Source organism: Osmia lignaria, chromosome 15 (genome assembly GCF_051020975.1).
Source record: "Osmia lignaria lignaria isolate PbOS001 chromosome 15, iyOsmLign1, whole genome shotgun sequence".
NCBI classification, from domain to species: Eukaryota; Metazoa; Arthropoda; class Insecta; order Hymenoptera; family Megachilidae; genus Osmia; species Osmia lignaria.
The window spans coordinates 8,338,389-8,357,046 of record NC_135046.1 but is presented as its reverse complement, the minus strand read 5'-3'; the positions used below and the strand labels follow the sequence as shown (position 1 = coordinate 8,357,046).

The window sequence follows — 18,658 nt, the reverse complement described above, 5'->3', positions numbered from 1 at the left end:
CGAGGAACGGCCACTGGTCCCAAGCATTAATCGACGTCATTGTAGAGCGTCGTTGTTCTTGTTAGCGGGCTAGCCAGGAGCTTTCCAGCGACTTGGGCGTTTCGAAACCACCGGAAATCCATTTTCCATCCTCCAGAGAGAGAAACCGAGCTATTCCCATAAGACGAGGATACTGGATATACTCTGGATAACATTTTGGCCCGCTGATCACCCGGATTACACCACTTCCGAGTACCTTCTAAACGTTTAAAACCCACGTTTGTACGAAGCCTCCACTTTCTCTGTTTGCTCGGTCATTTTAAAACCACGATTATCTTTGAGCAAAGTTTTCGCATTTGGAAAACAGGTTGCACCACTGCTCCCTTTTGCATAGAATCACGACGTCCTCCATTTGGGATATCGGTAACACGAAAACAGCAATTCGGATGTTCATGAACGAAGATCTTCTTTTAGAAGTTTCGGGATAATTGTGTCTGCACTTCAAACGTCGAGTATAACGATGGTATATTTTATTCTGGACGTAGTTTTTGAACGGTGGAAATAGAGGAGGGAATAACAAGTTAGTAGATTGTAAACTAACGACTTCCGTTTGGCGAGCGATCGAAATGGTGCGAACGAGTCGTTTGGTGACCATAAATGCTTGACTGTTGTCACGCCAATCACGTAGAGCTCCCTCAGTAACGACTCCAATTGTCGTAATTTTTTCGAACAGCTTTAACTTCCGACCGTTGGCATGTTTTTTGGACGAATCGACTTTAGCGTTGCCAGTAACGGTAAAATTTTAATGCGAACAAGTTAACAAATTTCTGAATGACACTTTCTATGATTTCTGTAATTTAAAATTTAAAATAGCTTTATTATTATATTAATAATATAAAGCACGAAGTTTAGAATTTGAGATTTGCATGTATCAAAGTCACAACGTGATAACGAACGTCAAAAATGTTAAGATGCACTGAAAATGTGCAAAAGTTGAAACAGAGGATTTTATTTTTGATCGATTAGTATTCTTAACGATGTCACGAAGGAACGAGTAAAAATCCACGACAGATCAAGTTATTCCAGTTCACGTTTCGTCGTTTCTAAATCTGTTCGCGGCCTCAGGAATAAAGGATGACCGTTGCTGTCTCAGCTTGCAGTAAATGAAAGCCATACCAGTTTTAGACCGCGTCTACGTGACCCAACGACGAAATCGCGAGATGGATATCTTTTGCGAATCACCATTACCGGTTATATCAGACAGACAGTGTTTTCGGATAACATCCAACATTAGAGATTGTCTGGTGAAATCGAGAACATCCGTCGACTGTAAAACTCTAACGACCCTATTCAGATCAATTAAGCAAGAAGGTAAAAATACGTTTGCTCTGTAATGGAAGATCGATTAAGTACCTTAATGGCGAATTCACAGTCGACTATCATTTATATTTCACAGATTTTCTATTAGCACTTGATTAGAAATTCTGTCAATTTCTTCTTAAGATCAAATTATCAAATTATCAAGAATACAACGGGTTTATTTTAAAATTTAAATTTTTAGATTTAAAATTTGCTTTCTTCTTTTATTATTAATTAGTCGATTGTATAACAACGATAAACGTGCTTAATTAAGAATATGTCATAGAATAAAGGTATGTGATCGTATCTGATTGAAGAGAAACGACAGATAATTTACAAGCTCATTTCAGTCATATCCCTTGGGCGTACTTTTCAGCTTGAAAAAAGTTGACTAGATGCTGGCGAACGCTCTTACCGCGTTGAAATATTCTGATGAGCTTATCGACGTCTGATAAGGGTCGTGAGAGTCCCATTTCCCCTGTGTAATCGGAACGGATCGTCATGACAGTTCGCTCGTAGGGTGTCGCGAGCGATTTCCAAGAACGATGGAACGACGAAGGGAGATCCGGGACATCGTCTATTATTTCAAGATTGCCCTGGGCGCTCGCGAAAACGGCACAATATTACCTGTCGACTTTCCAACAACTCTCGGGAATATTCGAGCTTCTTTTTTTTTTCAAAATATTGAGCACATTGAACCACGAAACAGCAATGGTAAATTAGTCACTGGCATCTTATCGAGAGTCCAACTCTAATAGTGTTTAAAAATTCATGAACACTTTACTTATTCAGAAATTATAATTTTAAATGATATCTAGTTAAAATGTAGTTAATTCAAAAAAAAAAAAATGTAGGTGATAAATTCCCAAACTGGCTCAATCTCTAGTAGTGCAATTCTAATGATGCTTTCAAAACTTTCAAATGCTCTTCACTTTTTATTTCGTGGATCCAGTCGCACGGTATTTTGATAGTTGTTTAAACGTCAAAGAGACAAGATACATATTTGCTGGTGGTACTCAACAGAACCGTCGTTGGAAACGTGCGAAATGTTGCTTGTTACTCCGTTGCAGCGACGAAATTACTTTCGTACGACCAGCTCGTGTTCCTTTTAATATAAACACCGTGGTTCGAGCGTTACAACGCCGTTACCACTGGTCTGGCAGTGTTGCACTTGCAGCGCGCATGTAAAAAAACACGTAAACTCTTATGCAATTCGTATTCCCCTGTGCAACGGGAAATCACATTTAACTTTGGCCAGCGCTTACGCGAGTAAATCAGTCCTCTTTTGGGATTATAATCCGGCATCCCTCTCAAGTATCCCTGTTTACGACGAACGGTGAGGTAATTTCGCTCGAACCGACAGTACCAAAAGCCGTTCTTGAAAGGAAGAACACGAAATGTTGGCGGTAGGCTACTTAATTTCCCGGATTTTCCGTTCCGGCTTCGTGTACGGAAACGTTCAGAATTGGTGAATGCATTTTAATGCCGGCTCCATTTCCCCCTGTCCGCGAAACATTAATCGCGAAACGGGCGATCATAAATTCTACGTAAACTGTACTTTGGCAGTTGTTCAAATTGTCGTTGAAGACGTTATTATGAACGCTTTTGCCGCCGAGTTAATTAGAGAAAAGCTATATTGAAGGAATCTTTGATCTGAGTTTACAATTAAGTACATTTGTTGGTACTGGAATGAAGTGAATTATTTAAAGATCGTTAAATGAGGAAGTAAATTGTATCTTAACGCTTTCAATTGGTATTTTGATGTTGATGTTACGAAGAAGTGTTAGTCTTTAAGGATGGAAAGATACTTAGCATTTTGTGGAATAATTTTAATTGTTTCGCTATTATTTTTCGAATTCAATTGAATCAGAACTTACTGATAGGAATCGTTTATAACAGACCAATATATACGCGTTCTATCATTGTAAATCTAAAACCATAATGACGTAGCTGATTATTAGTTGGTCTGATTACGAAATTCAATGGTTCAAAGAATTCAATACGCTCTATTTAAGCAGGAAACGGATGGTCCGGCGAATCGAAATAAAGGGGAATCGTTTGTATCGGTTTGCCGGGTCCCGTATTATTGAAAGAACATAATAGCGGCAGTTGCCAAAATCCCATATCGCGCGTGGCCCATTATCATTCGCAACGGTGATTAATCGTATCGATCGTCGAAGGTACTCCCGCAAATTGCGTCAAATATGTGATCGGTCTAAATTGATTCGACATGTAACCATATGGTCCGGTAGTTATGGGGCTTGAATCGGTAAGCCGAAACTTCATCAAACTTCCAGGAAGCAGGGCGTAAATTGGAAACACCTCGAAGTTGAAGCGTTCGCCAGCAAATGAAGCTAGAACACCTAGGCGTTCGATACCTTAACGATGCTAAAATGGGAAATATCTGTTACAACTTCTTTTTTGCGCTGGTACCATTTCTGATTGTTCGTAATTTTTAATTCTTAGAAGAATTAATTAAGCTTCTGATAAACATAATTCAGAAAATTGGAAAAACTTCAAATTTGTGAAGATAAAATTTGAATCTCTAATGAGTTTCGTGAAACATCTTATGTTTTTACAAATTTCTTCTCGCTTACAACACCCGTTATCTTGAAACTTTCTACCCGAAAACAATTTCACTTCACAACTTCAACAACATCTACCAGTAGCTACGTCTTTGTATAAACATCGATACTTTTAAGTGTTATTCATCCTCATTCACCGTCGACAGTTACCACCCTCCTCCAACGAGCAGCTCACTCTATAAACTTCCGGTAAAACCATACTATCGACGAAGTAATATAACCCCATCGTAGTAGCACGTTGTGCACGACGTGCTCCCTTAATGAATTCCCTCGGAAGTCGGAAAAACTTGTTCCACCGTTCGGAATAGGAGCCGAGATCACGGGGAATCTTGGTGGTAGGGGTTGAAATTCTGCCGATTAAAATCCCTGGTTTCTCGAAATTCAAGGAGAACCCTGTACTTGGTCAGAGTTTTAATATCGACTCTAGCGTGACGGTTTTGAGAATCGAAACGACGAGATGGTTCGCTGTACGTGAACTGTTTATGACAGGGAAGATCGAGGGATGCTTGGAAATTCAACCCTCTTCTCCACCTTGAAACGATCACGGCAAAAGGTAGATATTATCGGTATTCTACGAGTTCGATTGCTGCAAGCCCTGCCTTCCACCCACATTTGCCCAGCCACCCTCACCTTTCCATTTCCTTCGGTTCGAGGGTTATCGACACCCTGTCAACGGGTTGCGCGCCTTCGTTGTCGAGGATGGCCCACTTACCGACTCGATTCCTATCGAACAATAAACAACGACCAGCAATGGAATGAGTTGAAAAGCCGACGTCGAGGTCACGGTTCTCGATGAAACATTCAGCGAACACCACTGTTTCCACCTTCGGTAATTACGCTTTTCTGAAATTCAACATTCCCCTTTTCGTACGCTTGCCATTATAGACGAAACATCTTTAGAGAGCTTAATACGATTTCTGAATTCAAATGTATATCATAAAAGTAAAATTAAACAATCAGGGAAGGTTCAATGTAAAATTGTTATTTGTCCCAAGCCGAATTTCTCTTGATAATTATTTCTGTTGATTGATGTTGTAAAGGGTCACGCCTCCAAATTTTTTTCTCAACGTGCGTTCACATGGTCCCTGTTTTGTTCTTTCCTTGGGTGGATATCTGGGTCAACAGAAACGTATTTTCCATCAGGGCAAGGGAAAAACGATGCGAGGCACTTCGATCGATCAAAATCGAGTGACATCGTGGGAAAAAACTCTTCGGAAAAAACTCTTCTTTTTCTTTTCCCTTGCACCTTCGTATTTCGTGTACCCTTTGAGGATTAACGAGTTAAGTACTGTAAGTTATCAATGATCAGTTCCGAAAAATTTACCGAATTTTGTAAAGAATTATAGATATCATTTTTCGAATAGCATGTGCGTCGCCAAATGTCAATAAGAATGCAATTTCAAGAAGCATGTTGCATCCACTGGCAGTATAATGTCTCGGTAGAGATTTGTTTGCTTAAGTATTGGTCGAGGAAATATGGGTTCACGACTCGATAGCGAAGGACGAAACACTCGGAATAGGTAGAAAATTGACAGAGCTTCTTCGAGGTCTGACTTCGTTCGTGGAACGAGACGTGAAATTTCTCGTATGCTTCTTCCTTTACATCCGAACTACCTTTCGATCACAGGCTTTTACTTTTTCCCCACAGCAAACCGACTGTCGAAGTATTTTGTAATCCCTGAAAATGGTGTATTCCGAAAGGAAACAGATTTCACCCTCGAGCGCCTCTTTTATGCACGTCTGAGCCGATATTCTTGTTTCTGGTCGAGCGTTTGGAGATTTGTTGGAACCTTGACGCGGGAAATCTTGTCTTTCTAGGGGACCGGATTGCACACATCGTTAGATAAATGTTTTTCTTTTTGGTAAGAAATTTATTTTTTATTTTTAAGCAGTGAATTAAATCTGGTATCATCTCCTAATAACACATTTATAGAAATCCTCACGTGATTTTCACATTATCCTAAAATCGATCCAACTAAATCCGTCAGCTCGACCGATTTCTTCGTTAAATCGTAATCCGACGAAAATCTTTCAAAATAGACAACTAATGAAATATTCTTTGGCTAAAGTCGTTCGGGTGTTCCACATTAACAGCGAATCTCGTTCGAAATTTATAAAGTACGCGCACTCTAAATCCGTCGCATAAATAATGCATGCTTCCGGTGGAAAAGAAGCGTCGAGAAGCGGGGCTTACAGCTTAACGTGGTTGCTCTTCAATCTTTTTTCCCTCGGACCCAGTCCGTTTAATCCGCGCGAAATTTCGCAAGAAAAACTCTCTAGTTGTTTTCGCACCCTCGCTATCCCCCCTGTCTACAGTCGGGCCTCGTCTCCATGCAAATAACGCAATTAAGAGATTCGAATATGGTCGAGATAACGTTCTTTACCGCAAACAGCCGAGCTTTCCTAGCCATTTCCCTTCTTACTTGTATCTTCGTAGACGATTTGCATGGAAAGCCGGCTTGAATCGAGCCACGTCGTTTCTTTTTTTCGTTTTCGTCACTCGCAAACGAACCAAGCGCTCATTTGCGTAAGTAGAATTTTTCTTCCAGGTAGATCAGATCTAGTTTCACTAAAAGTGTTGAATGTTCAGTGTTACTTAACCTTTGAACGATATCGATCAGGTCGATAACGATCCAGATTTATGAAATTTAAATTAAACACGAAGGGATAGTAATAGAATTTAGAAAATAGACAAATAATTTTTGGTAGGGCGAAAATCCAGACGGTATTTTAGGGGTGCTTACCCCTGGTCCTTACCTAGTTACGCCAATGAACGCGTTCCAGAAGAAACCTTGCACCTTAAAGCCAATTCACTGTAGCAGAAACGAAGGAAGAAAAGGGAAATATTGTGAGAGCGAATAACTACCCTTTTATATAGGGTTCAAGGGAAAGGAGAGATTGCAAGTTTGAATTGGAAGGGTGGAAAGGGCGAGAGGTTGATTTTCTTTGCGGCGAAGTAAGTGATTCACGAGTTCGTTTGCTCGATTCTTCTTCGCGTTACGGTCATTCTTCTTTCTTTTTCTTCCATCTGTATTCATCTCTGACGAGAAGGAAATCACGGAAAATTTATTATTCTCCATCCCGTTAAAAAAATACTTGAAAGTAGCCAGGTTCGATTGTTAATGCTGCCGTTCGAAAAACGTGACGGGAATCAGGATGGCGGTTCCTTTAATCGTGTACGTAGGAAAAGATCGAAGGGAAGCTTTCGCGTGAAGAGTGAAAGAGTATGTTTCGCGAGAAGCTGATTTTCGGGGACCCAGAAACGTGATCGGTATTCGAATCGGATACGTTTGTGGAAAGAAGTTCGTTACAGTAACGAAGCCCTGAAAACCTTTTCCCCCCTGAGTCGGGCTGTTCTTAATTTCCTTTCGAGATAGCACGATGGAACCGGCTCGCTGACGAGAATCTGTAAATCACCATCGTTGGCTTTGTTTTTGAGAAACTGTAAATATTCGAAAGAATTAATATAGAATTGATATAGAATTCTATTTAAAAAAACATCTTCATAAAAATACAGCACGTAGCCTTTTTCTTTTATCATTTCATCTAAAATCAAAATGAACTATAGTTCGGTCCAATCGCGTTATTCACCATTTTTGTGATTTATCCTGCAGTGTCGTGCAATTTATTAATCGTCGTTTTTCAAAAAATACTATATATACGTGAAATCTATTGTCTTTTAATAAAAATATCTGAGTAAAATATTATATGACTGTATTTTTTGAACAATGCACGAAGATTATAATGGAAATCAGAGTTTCACTCAGTACCGGAAAAATTGTTTAATTCGTCGAGTGTTTCGATAAAGCGAATTTCCACTTCCGTCTGTAATATCAAGGATCCCTTTCATCTTCCATTAGTCTGACGTTTCGCTTACAGAAAAGAATAACAAAGCGATAGAATTGGAAGGACAAAAATCGTTTCCCACCTTTGGTGGTTTTACCCTCCCATTCACATCGAGAAGAAGGTTATTCACCGTCTAGCTCGGTGAAGTTAAGAGGCGAGTCCACCCCCTTTGTCAGCTGTTTTGATGTTAACAAGAGGGAGGGTCTTCCGCATCTCATTGTTACGACAGTTTCGATGGATTTTCTCGTACAGGTGTCGATCGATTCTCTCTTTCGAAAGCTGGCCGAACCGGTTTGCCTGTAAATAACTCGGGCTTTCCTGATTTAGAACCGAATCAACGTAAAGTTTTAAGGCCTGCAAGGGTGAAACGAGAGGAAAGTTTAGAGTGCTACAAGGTAGAACGAGTTTCGAAGAGTCGCTCGTAAATCACCGAGACATTCTTTGCTTTCGTAGAATTTCTGCAACGACATATTGTTCGGGATTTGTATCCCTTGATCGGGATGCATTCTATAAATCAAGAGTAAGACTGAGTCGATTCGGTTCAGCTTCAAGAAGCACCGGAAGTTTCTGAACGCGTCACAACCGACAAACGAAGCTGCAGGCGGATTGGCAGCTAATCAAATCGCGAGGTTGAGATAGGACCGAATGAAGGAGATTTATTGTAAGTAAATAGAATTAGGAGTTACGAGTGCCTTGAGTAACCTCTGGCACCGGCTGACGCTAACCCGACTGGAGCTAACCTGACCTAACTAAATAATTCAATTAGAAACATCGTCCTCGATGTGCTTGCCCCGTGTCTACGGAATCCTGGGATACGCTTCTTGTCTTCGCTGTGTGCCCAGGTCCGAATCGTCTTCGCCCCAGGGATAACTTCTTCGTCTACGTCTACATATTGCTTGTCCACCAGTTATCTTCCAGTTTCTAGCGAGTTCGTGCGTAACTCGGCTTACAAACGGTTGTAATTATGGTAGAATAGCAACTAGAAATTTTTTAGAGAAGATAAGAAAATTTAGTTTCTAGTTCCTTTTCACCTTAGATTTTTATTCAGTTATGTAATTAAAGGTGGCTGTTCAGGAAATTCATATCAATCCAAATGAATTTAAAATGATCAATATTTATAACTTTGGCATTTCATAATGAAATTGCTGATATTATTATCTAGAAATCAATCAATTGTAGATTCTACGTTCATTATCGTATCAGGTAACCCAAGAATTAACATCAGATATGAAAGCTCAGGTGTCATCATTAACGCGTCATGTAATTTGAGGAATTAGTAGTGTTGAATCCAATAATTGTCAGTAGCATTTCCAACGACCGCCAAACCATTTTCACCTCCCTGGGAATACATGCTATAGCGTGTTTCATGCCCTCGGATAATCAGCTTCCAGTGCTAAATCCTTGAGGTCATCAGTGTATCGGGTCTCGAGACATAAGAGCACCAAAGCAATGCATCATGTTCCGGTATTGTCAATATTGACTTGCGGAATCTACCATCACTAATATCTTATATCCTTTTTATTATTTTATAAAATTTAACACGTTGAATGCCGCAGTAAAAATGGTTACATGTAATACATAAAGTTTTTCACTCGATACCTTTCATAAGTAATATAACATCTAATACTAACATAATTCTTTTTTTCTGTTTCAGGATAAACGAAAACACCAGGAGGTCTCAGTTTCTGGCGTATTTCAGCTTCTCCTCCAAAGCAAGCTTATCCGTTGGCTGGCCTGTAAAAGGTGGAGATCCTGTAAATAACACTGGTGAGTACTTTTCTTATATTGTATTTCGATTTAACAATTATTAAGATTTTAATTTATTCCTTCATTATATTCCATTCTATTTCTAATTTTGAAACGAAATAACGTTAAAATAACTTCAAAATTCTCTTCAAAATTATATATCAAATGAAACGCGCCCAAAATATGGAACAACACGGTATTACATCGTTACGTAAACTCATCTCTTCGAATCCAGTATCGAACGGGGGCAGAATTGAACGAGTACACGAAACTGTCCCAGCTAGCAGATCAAACATTGATCCAACGGGTTGGTGGCTTCGTTACTGATAACTTTATCTCGCTGCAGGATATTATGCGATCGTATCATTAACGAGTACATTTTCGTTCGTAATAGACCGATACACGCGATCAATGATACGCGATATCAATTCCCTATCTTGTTCCACGATCCATGTACATTGATACGATAGATCGAAATTAAAAAAGCAATCTCGTGTAACTGACTTATAAACGTGAAAGAGGTTCGCGAATCTGAAATCTTCCTTATTTTGATAATCAGTCTAAAATTAAATTTGTATCATTCCTGCATTAATTAATCATGGTCCAAGAGTTAACCATATTTCGAAAGTACTTTCCCTCGCTTTTTCTACAAATATCGTCACCGTCTACCTCTGAAATCCGTTCAGGGAAACATCTCGTTGATCGTCCACAAGATTCAAGTCTGGCGACGCGAAAAGAAACGAGGAAAAAGGGAAGAGTTTCCCCAACAGAGCCGTCGGGATAAGGGCATTCTTTTGCCGAGTGAAATCCGGTGAGAAAATGTGAGAAAGGCTCGGGTTTCGAGGACCCTCGTGCTCAGGGAACGTTTGCACTCGACGTTAATTCCAGAACGGTCGGGAAACCGGGTGTAGATGCTGGAAGAGGAACAGAAGGTTTGAGCCGAGTGGATGGGGGTGATAGGGGTTGCTGCTGGACGCAGAAATTTCCTTGCGCAAACAGAACGGAGGCGAAATTTCTGCCTAGTTAAAACGAAAATTATGCGAGCTTAAGTGCAGGACAGTTCGGGGCTTAACCGAATAAGGATAGTCTAGGGTGCTGGAGAATTTCGATGGTCAAAGGGAGAAGGCGAAACGTTAACGACACGAACCTGGACCGCACCAATCCCATGGAATCAGCCGCGAATCGCCAGTTTGAAAAGTGGTATTGCGATATTCGATGCCCGTGAGACTGTCTCTGTGTCTCGGTTGAAAATTCAGTTACGCTAGTGTAACAGCCAGTATGGAGGTTAACGGTTCTAACGTTTGCTGCTGGCAATTCATTCGCAATTGCACCGGTGAACCATCGAGCAAATTATCAGATGGTAATGATCGCTCGAACGACTAGGGGCATTGGCGAGTTGAAAATGGTAAACGGAGTGGGTGAACTTCTGTAAGTGAGAAGGGCGAAACTGTCGAGGATTTAGGTAGCGGATTAATAGTTGGTTTTGATTGTTTAAGGAGATAATTATAAGTAAGATCGGATTTATGTTTGGTAAATTTATGTTTAAGATTCAATTATAGGGTGTTTCGTTTATCCTGTTTGCTTTATTCATCGTCTCTGGCATGCTTGAAAGTAGAAAATATTGTCAAATATATTTCTTTGTAAAAAGCGGTCCAATATATATATATATATATATATATATATATATATATATTTCAGCTTTGTGGATAAAAATCTCAGTGGTTATTGGAATTTTTTTGATAAATCGAAGTATTCCAATCATCAGTTATAGTAAAAAAAATTTAATTTAAAATACCAGAGACGAATAAATTTTCCAAGAACGAAGGTAATACAGTTTTTTTGTCAAGTTTAATTAATCATTTAATCCTCGGCAATATCGAATGAATATCAACATTTCAAGTGAAGGTACATATTCCAAATTAAGAAGTACCTCTACATTTCAGAAACAAGTTTCTATGTAAATGATTTTAATTAGATAATGTTTCCAATATACATATATGTATAGAGCACATTAACGTACATTTTGTGCATCGGGAATCAAGATAATTTTATACACTCTGGAAATTATAAGACTCATACTCGATTTTATTTTGTAAAAAGCAATACTGCAGTGGAGATTGATGTATCTAGCATAACATGTTATAATTATAATTATTCAGGCGAGCATAATTATCATTGACGGCAAGGTTGACCAGTGAGTGTCAGATTTCAGGAAAGTCGAAAGGGTTGATTTACGTTTTTAATCGAAGGATCTATGGCACCGATAGCGTGCCAATTATCTCTCCGTATTGTGTTCGGCATATATATTACTTACACGCACGTCGCGCCTCGCTACGTGAACAATGAATAATTTATGGAGACCGAAATTGAGCCTTACGCCGACAGCGAGAGAGTTCGATCGATACGGCGGATTATTAACAAACGCGTCAAATTGAACTTCGTCCGCTCTATCTAAAAATGATGCAATCGATGGATCACGATACGAACATTCGCGGCAAGAAAAAAAGAGTAGAAAAAATGATCCGGTATTGAAACTATCAGTGTTTCAACTTGTAGTTACACCGATGCAACATTTTTACGACGTTCCAGTTCACTTTTTTTATACGACTCGCTGTTTCCTGGAAACGGCTTGACGAATGTGCGTCCATTTTGCGGCGGAATTGCGTTCAATTCCGTTTCACAGTAAATCCTCGCGAGAGTAAATTATTTCAAAGACGTATGTATAGAAGCTAAATCATACAGTTCGTACAGAAATATTCCAACGCGAAGAAAGATTTATTCGAATAATGCTTAATTTAAATACATCTGGCTAGCACATAGTCGCTTATGAAGGCTATACTTTTTTCATCTGGAAGTATTCATCAATCATTAATTATCTATAAAAATGTTTCAAAAATGAACGAAGCAAAATTGTATAGAAAAGAGAAGCCACTACATGAACGATTCATCTCAAAACCGTTTAAAATGAAGCCAATGTAATTTAGTTCCAAATATGATTTATATTGAAGCCACTGTAGTGACACGAACAAACAAAAAGTTTCTAGTAATTTAGAACACTTGAAAATATAATGAAAAGAGCAATCTGTACAGCTCTTCGATGTTTCAACCAAACCACAATAAGTCGGATAAAAGCGAATTTCATCTAGCTGCAAGCTCATACAGAGGGAAAGACATAAGGTTTCTTTTGCAACGAAGAAACTGCTTCCATCGATAATGGAGTGACGCAACACTCGTTTTACTGGTGGTTTGTATAGTACCAATAAGAAAGATAGAACCGATGAATCCGCTAGGGTAAAAGCAGTCTTGGTGAAAGCTTTCGGTGCACACAAACCGTCCATGTATAACGAGACGACAACGATTCTCGATTATCCCTGGGAGAAAGGATAGGCCCTTCCATATGCGAGAGACGTACGATTCCCCAGAACGTGACTCCAACCATCGGATGAGTTCGATTTTTTGGCAACCGCTGCCGACACCCGGTTCCCTTTTATTGAGGTTCAAACGGAAGCGGAAGAGGAACGGATCTGGGAAAAAAGACTCTCGGCGAGAATGAAGGAAAAACGAGGGCGGAAATGTAGCCGTACCTTTGACAAACAGATCAATCGTTTGGTTTCTCTCTCTATCGTCTAAATTCGTCTTTAACTCTTTCCTTGTGGAACATTCCAATACAATAAGGGTATTTTCTTAGTAAATAATGTAAGGTTTGGGCATTGTCGAGATAACAGATAGAATACAAAAAATGTTCTGGGCATTATAAGTGATATAAGTCAACGATAGTCCGGCCGATTCAGCCGGGACATCATTTGACAGATCAGACAGTGTATTTGTTGAAAGGAATCAGTGGAAGGTGCAAGGAATGCAGTGGATAGGGGTGAACCATCAATCGATTGACAAACAGATCAGTCGCCAGCTTTTATGTATGCGATCCTCTTATCTAGCGATTTGTTGAGACGAAGTTACATTTGAATCCCACGTTAGATTGCACGGCACTTTTTATCAAAGTCTTCGTTTACCTTCTCTATCGAAAGAACAGTTTGATTTTATTAACTTAGAAATTAGGAATGATTATATTTTATTAATTTGAAAATTTTTAGAAGCTATAATGTTTCATGTACACTAAACTAATTTTAAAAATCGTTCTTCTTAAAAATGAAACTATCTGTATAAAAAAAAATTACTTTATGTTGAGAAGTAAAATGTATCACCACTTTCATTGAAGTTTTAAAAATTAAATGGGGAGGGGGAATAGAATAAAACTGATGAAATTTTTACAAGGGCGGTATCCGATGAGGGTCATCAAGCTAGAACTGTTCTGAAGAACGATATTCAAGTGGGATAAATCGTGCTTGAAGAAACACTATACCAAACTGTACGGTTTATTACTTTTTTAAGCTTCCCATAACTTCATTTCAAGGGTATTCTGTAGCTATCAGATTCACGCGGCTTCTTCTCAAAGCTCCTCGAGGATATATTTCCCTCGCAACACGCGATTCTTCGACAAGCTGCTGCATAAATGTCTCTTCTCTCTTCTCAAAGAGGTTGTCATGTCGCAACATTTGTCAGATTTCATTTCCAGACTCTTCTAGCGAGTTTGCTCGTTCACAGCAGACAACTCCAGGAGGGTAGAAAAAAATACTTTCAGAATAAATGTAAAGAGCTTAAAAAAATCTGTGTGGAGGTGTGCTCTGAACATGATAGGTTAAATAATGAAAATAACTTTTAATATTGAATTTTGAACCCCTAAAATTAAGAATGAAAATATTTTTAAAAGAGTTGTTAAATTACATGTTAAATTATTATAACGAATGTTTCCAATCATTAAAAAACAAGCTCTGCGTTTGATTCATTCGCTATCAAAATATTTTCGTGCCAACAAAACCCAAAAAAGGAAAAGCCTTACCCAGTATACACAGTATCCGCACATATACAGTTTACATTGTATCTTCCGGATGACCTGACAAACGTTTGCGAAGTATGCGAAATCAAAACGGCTCCCGGTTCTGCAAGCTATGCTGTTGCAACACGGTTACCCTGGAAAAGCCGGAAAATGGCTGGACCGAAAATAAAGTGAACAGCCAAGAGAGCGTTAACCCCTAGCAATCGTCAGTGAAATAAATTGGCTTTATTTGACCGCAACAGTTTACCCACTCATGGTTCAGTAATCTTCTTTTCGAAAATTTTCTATTTTTGAAACATCGATCTTTGTACTGAAACCTATACGTCAATGTGTAATTGCAACGTGCCGCAGTAGTATAAGTCAATAATTAGTGATCAGGCAAACACTTAATATAGATCCGCTCATGAAAACTTGCATTTATTTTTTTAATTAATTGCAGAAAGATATTATAAACTTGAGAAACTCTTATGGGTCACTTCTGAATACCCCTTGATAAAATAATGAAAGAGTTTCGTCTAAAAATTGAAAAAAATATAATTTTTCAACAGTATAGGATATTGTAAAATTTTAATTATGATGCAAAGAAGTTTTTAACGAAAAACCTCTATAAATTTAGTAAGTTAAAAATACAGTTTCAGAACATTTTTATCCATCACGATACTGAATTCTCGTCTGCGTGTAACGGATAAACTGACTAGAATGGAAATTAAGCATAAGTGAATTACATTCATACATTTATGCCCTCGGAATATTAAAAATGTCCAAATTTCATCGACGTTCAACGATTTTTTACGAGAGCCGCCTTCCAGCATGAGGGAGCAGAACAAACGCAGGAAGCCCGTTTAATTACGAGGACATGTTGAACCGCGCCAAAAAGGACAAAAGCAACGGAAAAGAAAGGAATGGAATTAAGCGGCTTCGGACGCGAACAATTAGGTGGAAAATAAAAAAAAAGGGGGAAAGAAAAAGGGACGAACAGAATACAGTGCAGGGAGCCGAAAAGGTGGGCTCGAGCGTAAAAAAATATGCTAAAGGGCGTGGAAAAAAAAGAAGTTGCAAGGGCGGGGAAGGCATTATATAAATTCAGAGAGACCTGGGGCTAGACGCGTCCCATCTCTAATGGGTCCACCCATTATGACAATTGCATCCACCGGATATATAAAACTAAACAAGAAACATGGAGCTGAGAAAGGGAACAACGAAGCGTAACAACGATATGCCTTCGCGAAAGTAGAAAAAGGCGAAGAAAATGAGGCGCCAAAGAAAGTTACTGCGAAATGTCGTTTCACCTTGTAAATATTCTAATTCAAGAATTCTGATATGCTGGCCGTTTCGACAATTTACTAGTCGCATCTGTATTAATAGACTTATAGTTGATAATTTTACCTACTATTCAAGAAAAATGTTAGAGGAAAATTGCTTCCTGTACATATTCGTGAGTCTAACGCTGTGCATTCAGCCGTAAAATAAAAGTAGAAGCAACTGAGTGACTGTTCGCAAATATACAGCAGCCAGTTACACGCTATGCTCGTTAAACAATATTTATTTTAGCGTTCTGACGCTGCTTTCCTCCTCCAACTGTCTGCATCGCCGGCCATTTCTCGAGAGTCACTCTTAAATTTGCTCACGGTTCTCTGAATTTCGCTCGTGTTTTTCTCAACCGTCGTTGTTCATTTTTTTCCTACTCCGTCCGTACGAAAGATAAATCAGAGGAAGACCAATTTTTACAGCTTAATCACGAGCAATCCGAAATTTCTGTCCTCAACGGTAATATATTTTTAGAATACTAAATTTCCTGATTAAATTGTCCTCCATCGTATCGTATTCAATTTATAATTCAGTGATTCAGACTCCCAGACTCGACCAGTATATTTCACGCGAATATCTCCTATTTTTTCAATCATCGTGGCGTATTTTAACCATCGATAGGCGTCGAATTGCGCCACCCTCAGTCCATAACTTTTCTCTAATGTCCGCGTGCAGTGCGAGTACCGAGGCAGCGCGATTAAATCGCGAACTGATATTGGCACATGGCGAAATTTACAGCGAACACTTCGCGACGTTTCCAGTCGTGTTCACCGAATTTTAATTGAACGTCTGGCGACGTGTTTCCCTTCATGGTTTGCATTCGCGTTCAGATTGCTTCTGTTGTTGGAGGATGCGTCAATACAGTAGCCAAAAAATGCAACTGCATTGCTGTGTTTAATAAAACGACTGAAGATTGGTAGAAATTAAAACTTCTTGTATGTGCATAGATATTTATTTGAAAATTTTTTTATATATAAAAAATATGATTGCTTTCCTGTAAAATTATCCAAACTAATGTATAATATTTTTGTCTGTTTTTAGAATGTGACTGGGTTTACGAGGACACTGACTGTCACGACGGATGCGTATTAGCCAGTCCCGGATATCCTGGCCAATATCCTTCAAACATCCGTTGTAGATACTTAATTACTTCCGGCCCGCGAATGTCCATCGCGATTAACTTCACCAACGTGTTTCTCCCTTACAAGTAAGTACCCTTTCTAAGTATTTTATTTCTATTCATCATAAAAATTTGCACTCGACTTCTATTAAACGCAAAAGCTACGCTCGTTTCATTTTCAACGTATACTGTAAAGAAGTCGAGTTACCTCAGCCAAACATACTCAGCATCGACAAAAGTACATAGAAATACTTTCCGTCTGAAAAGTAAGTGGCTCTAAAGTACACCTCTAAATCGTTCGAAGGGTGGATAAGAAGGATTTGAGCGGTACAAGTAATACGATACACGGTGTAACAAAAGTTTCAGTCTATATTCCTTCGAGTAAGAACGATTCGAGCAATGTCGAGATAAATGGAAGGTACGGCGTGAGCTCGTCGACGACACAGGATGCATTATCAATCCCGGTCGTCGCGACCCTTTACTTCATACGGGCCTTCTTCCAGTTGTCACAAAGGGCCGCGCAACCCTCGGCGTGAGCGCAAAGTGGAATGCGTATTGACTCGGGACATTCCAGCATTCCCGGTTTTCGCGAAACGCTTCCGCGTCCCTGGGAGTCTGCAAGCCCAGAGGGTGAGCGAACGAGGAGCCCTCGCGAAATTGGTTTCCCCGCGTTCGTCGTCGTGTGACATTAAAACGCGTACAGTTGGCGCGACGGAGGCCGTTCCCTCGCGGAAGAAGACGGCACTCGCCAGGCAGAGGGTGTTATTTAAATATTTGCGGACGCGTCGAACGCCAGAAGTCTCTGACGTCGACTGGAAATGCTATTTGCCGGAATTATAGTGTATCTGCTGTTGCAGCGGTACTTTACGGGTTAATCTAGAACTGCGTCGCGTGACTGCGATAACTTCGGTGAATCATGTTTGAGTAATGATAATTAGTGCGGCATTCGAAAGATATTGTCCAATTCATTCATTCAAGTTAACAAAAAAATCTATTTAATAACAAGTAATTCACAGGTTCGCTATGATATTAAATACTAGTAGTTAATATCAATGGTTAAGTCAGACACAAGTACGTCGTTTCCAAAACACGTTTAAAACTTATGAATAATTATCCCCGAATCACCGCAGTCAGGATAAATGAGTCTACACTCAAAACTAATTTCTACGACAGAGTGCAAACTAATTCAACTACTTCTCGATTTACCCAATTTTCAACCAACAGGGTATACCATCGAATACACACCGATTCGTTTCTCGCTTTCTAATTACGGAACGGGGAAAGGAATATGCATATATCCTCAATTCGGCATGCATCTCCTCTCGGCTCTATCTCACTCGTGTGCCTACTCTTAACTAGTTTCGTATTTCATTAGACGTTGAATATGTATAAAGCATCCTTTCTCGGTACTCGTTACCGCTTGTTTTCGAACTTCGACAATTTACCGCGACGAATAACTTTACTTCGTTATCCAACGCGCGTATGTGTACGCGTGATTACCATAGTTATGATAATACTATACCCGATGGAGTAGCAGAATTATCACGCCGACTGGTAAATGACAGTGACAAGCTATCGAATCACGAACTAGTTGGACGTAGTATCATGTCTCTGCTCGTTAACGGTGTAAAGGAGTCGTCCCTTTGTCATTCAATATGTGAACCTTACACTAGAAAGCATTATGCACACTGGTCTGCATTAAGACACTTCAACCGGCTAATAGAAATTTCGTTACATAAAAATTATGGCAACTTTACTTTTTATATAAAATGAAAATAATACCGTGACAGGAGCGCAGATATGTCTCAAAGGGAAATA

General features: G+C 39.4%; 1 protein-coding gene across 7 annotated transcripts in view; it reads left to right on the top strand.

Annotated features, from left to right (window-relative positions):
* LOC117612027 (uncharacterized) overlaps positions 1-18,658 on the top strand; it is a 263,880-nt gene that overhangs the window by 193,027 nt on the left and 52,195 nt on the right. For all 7 annotated transcript variants that reach the window (XM_034340658.2, XM_034340653.2, XM_034340651.2 and 4 more), the window contains 2 exons: positions 9,424-9,536; positions 16,762-16,927. In XM_034340658.2, the coding sequence (XP_034196549.1) occupies positions 9,424-9,536; positions 16,762-16,927 (279 nt within the window). The remainder of the gene's footprint in view (positions 1-9,423; positions 9,537-16,761; positions 16,928-18,658) is intronic.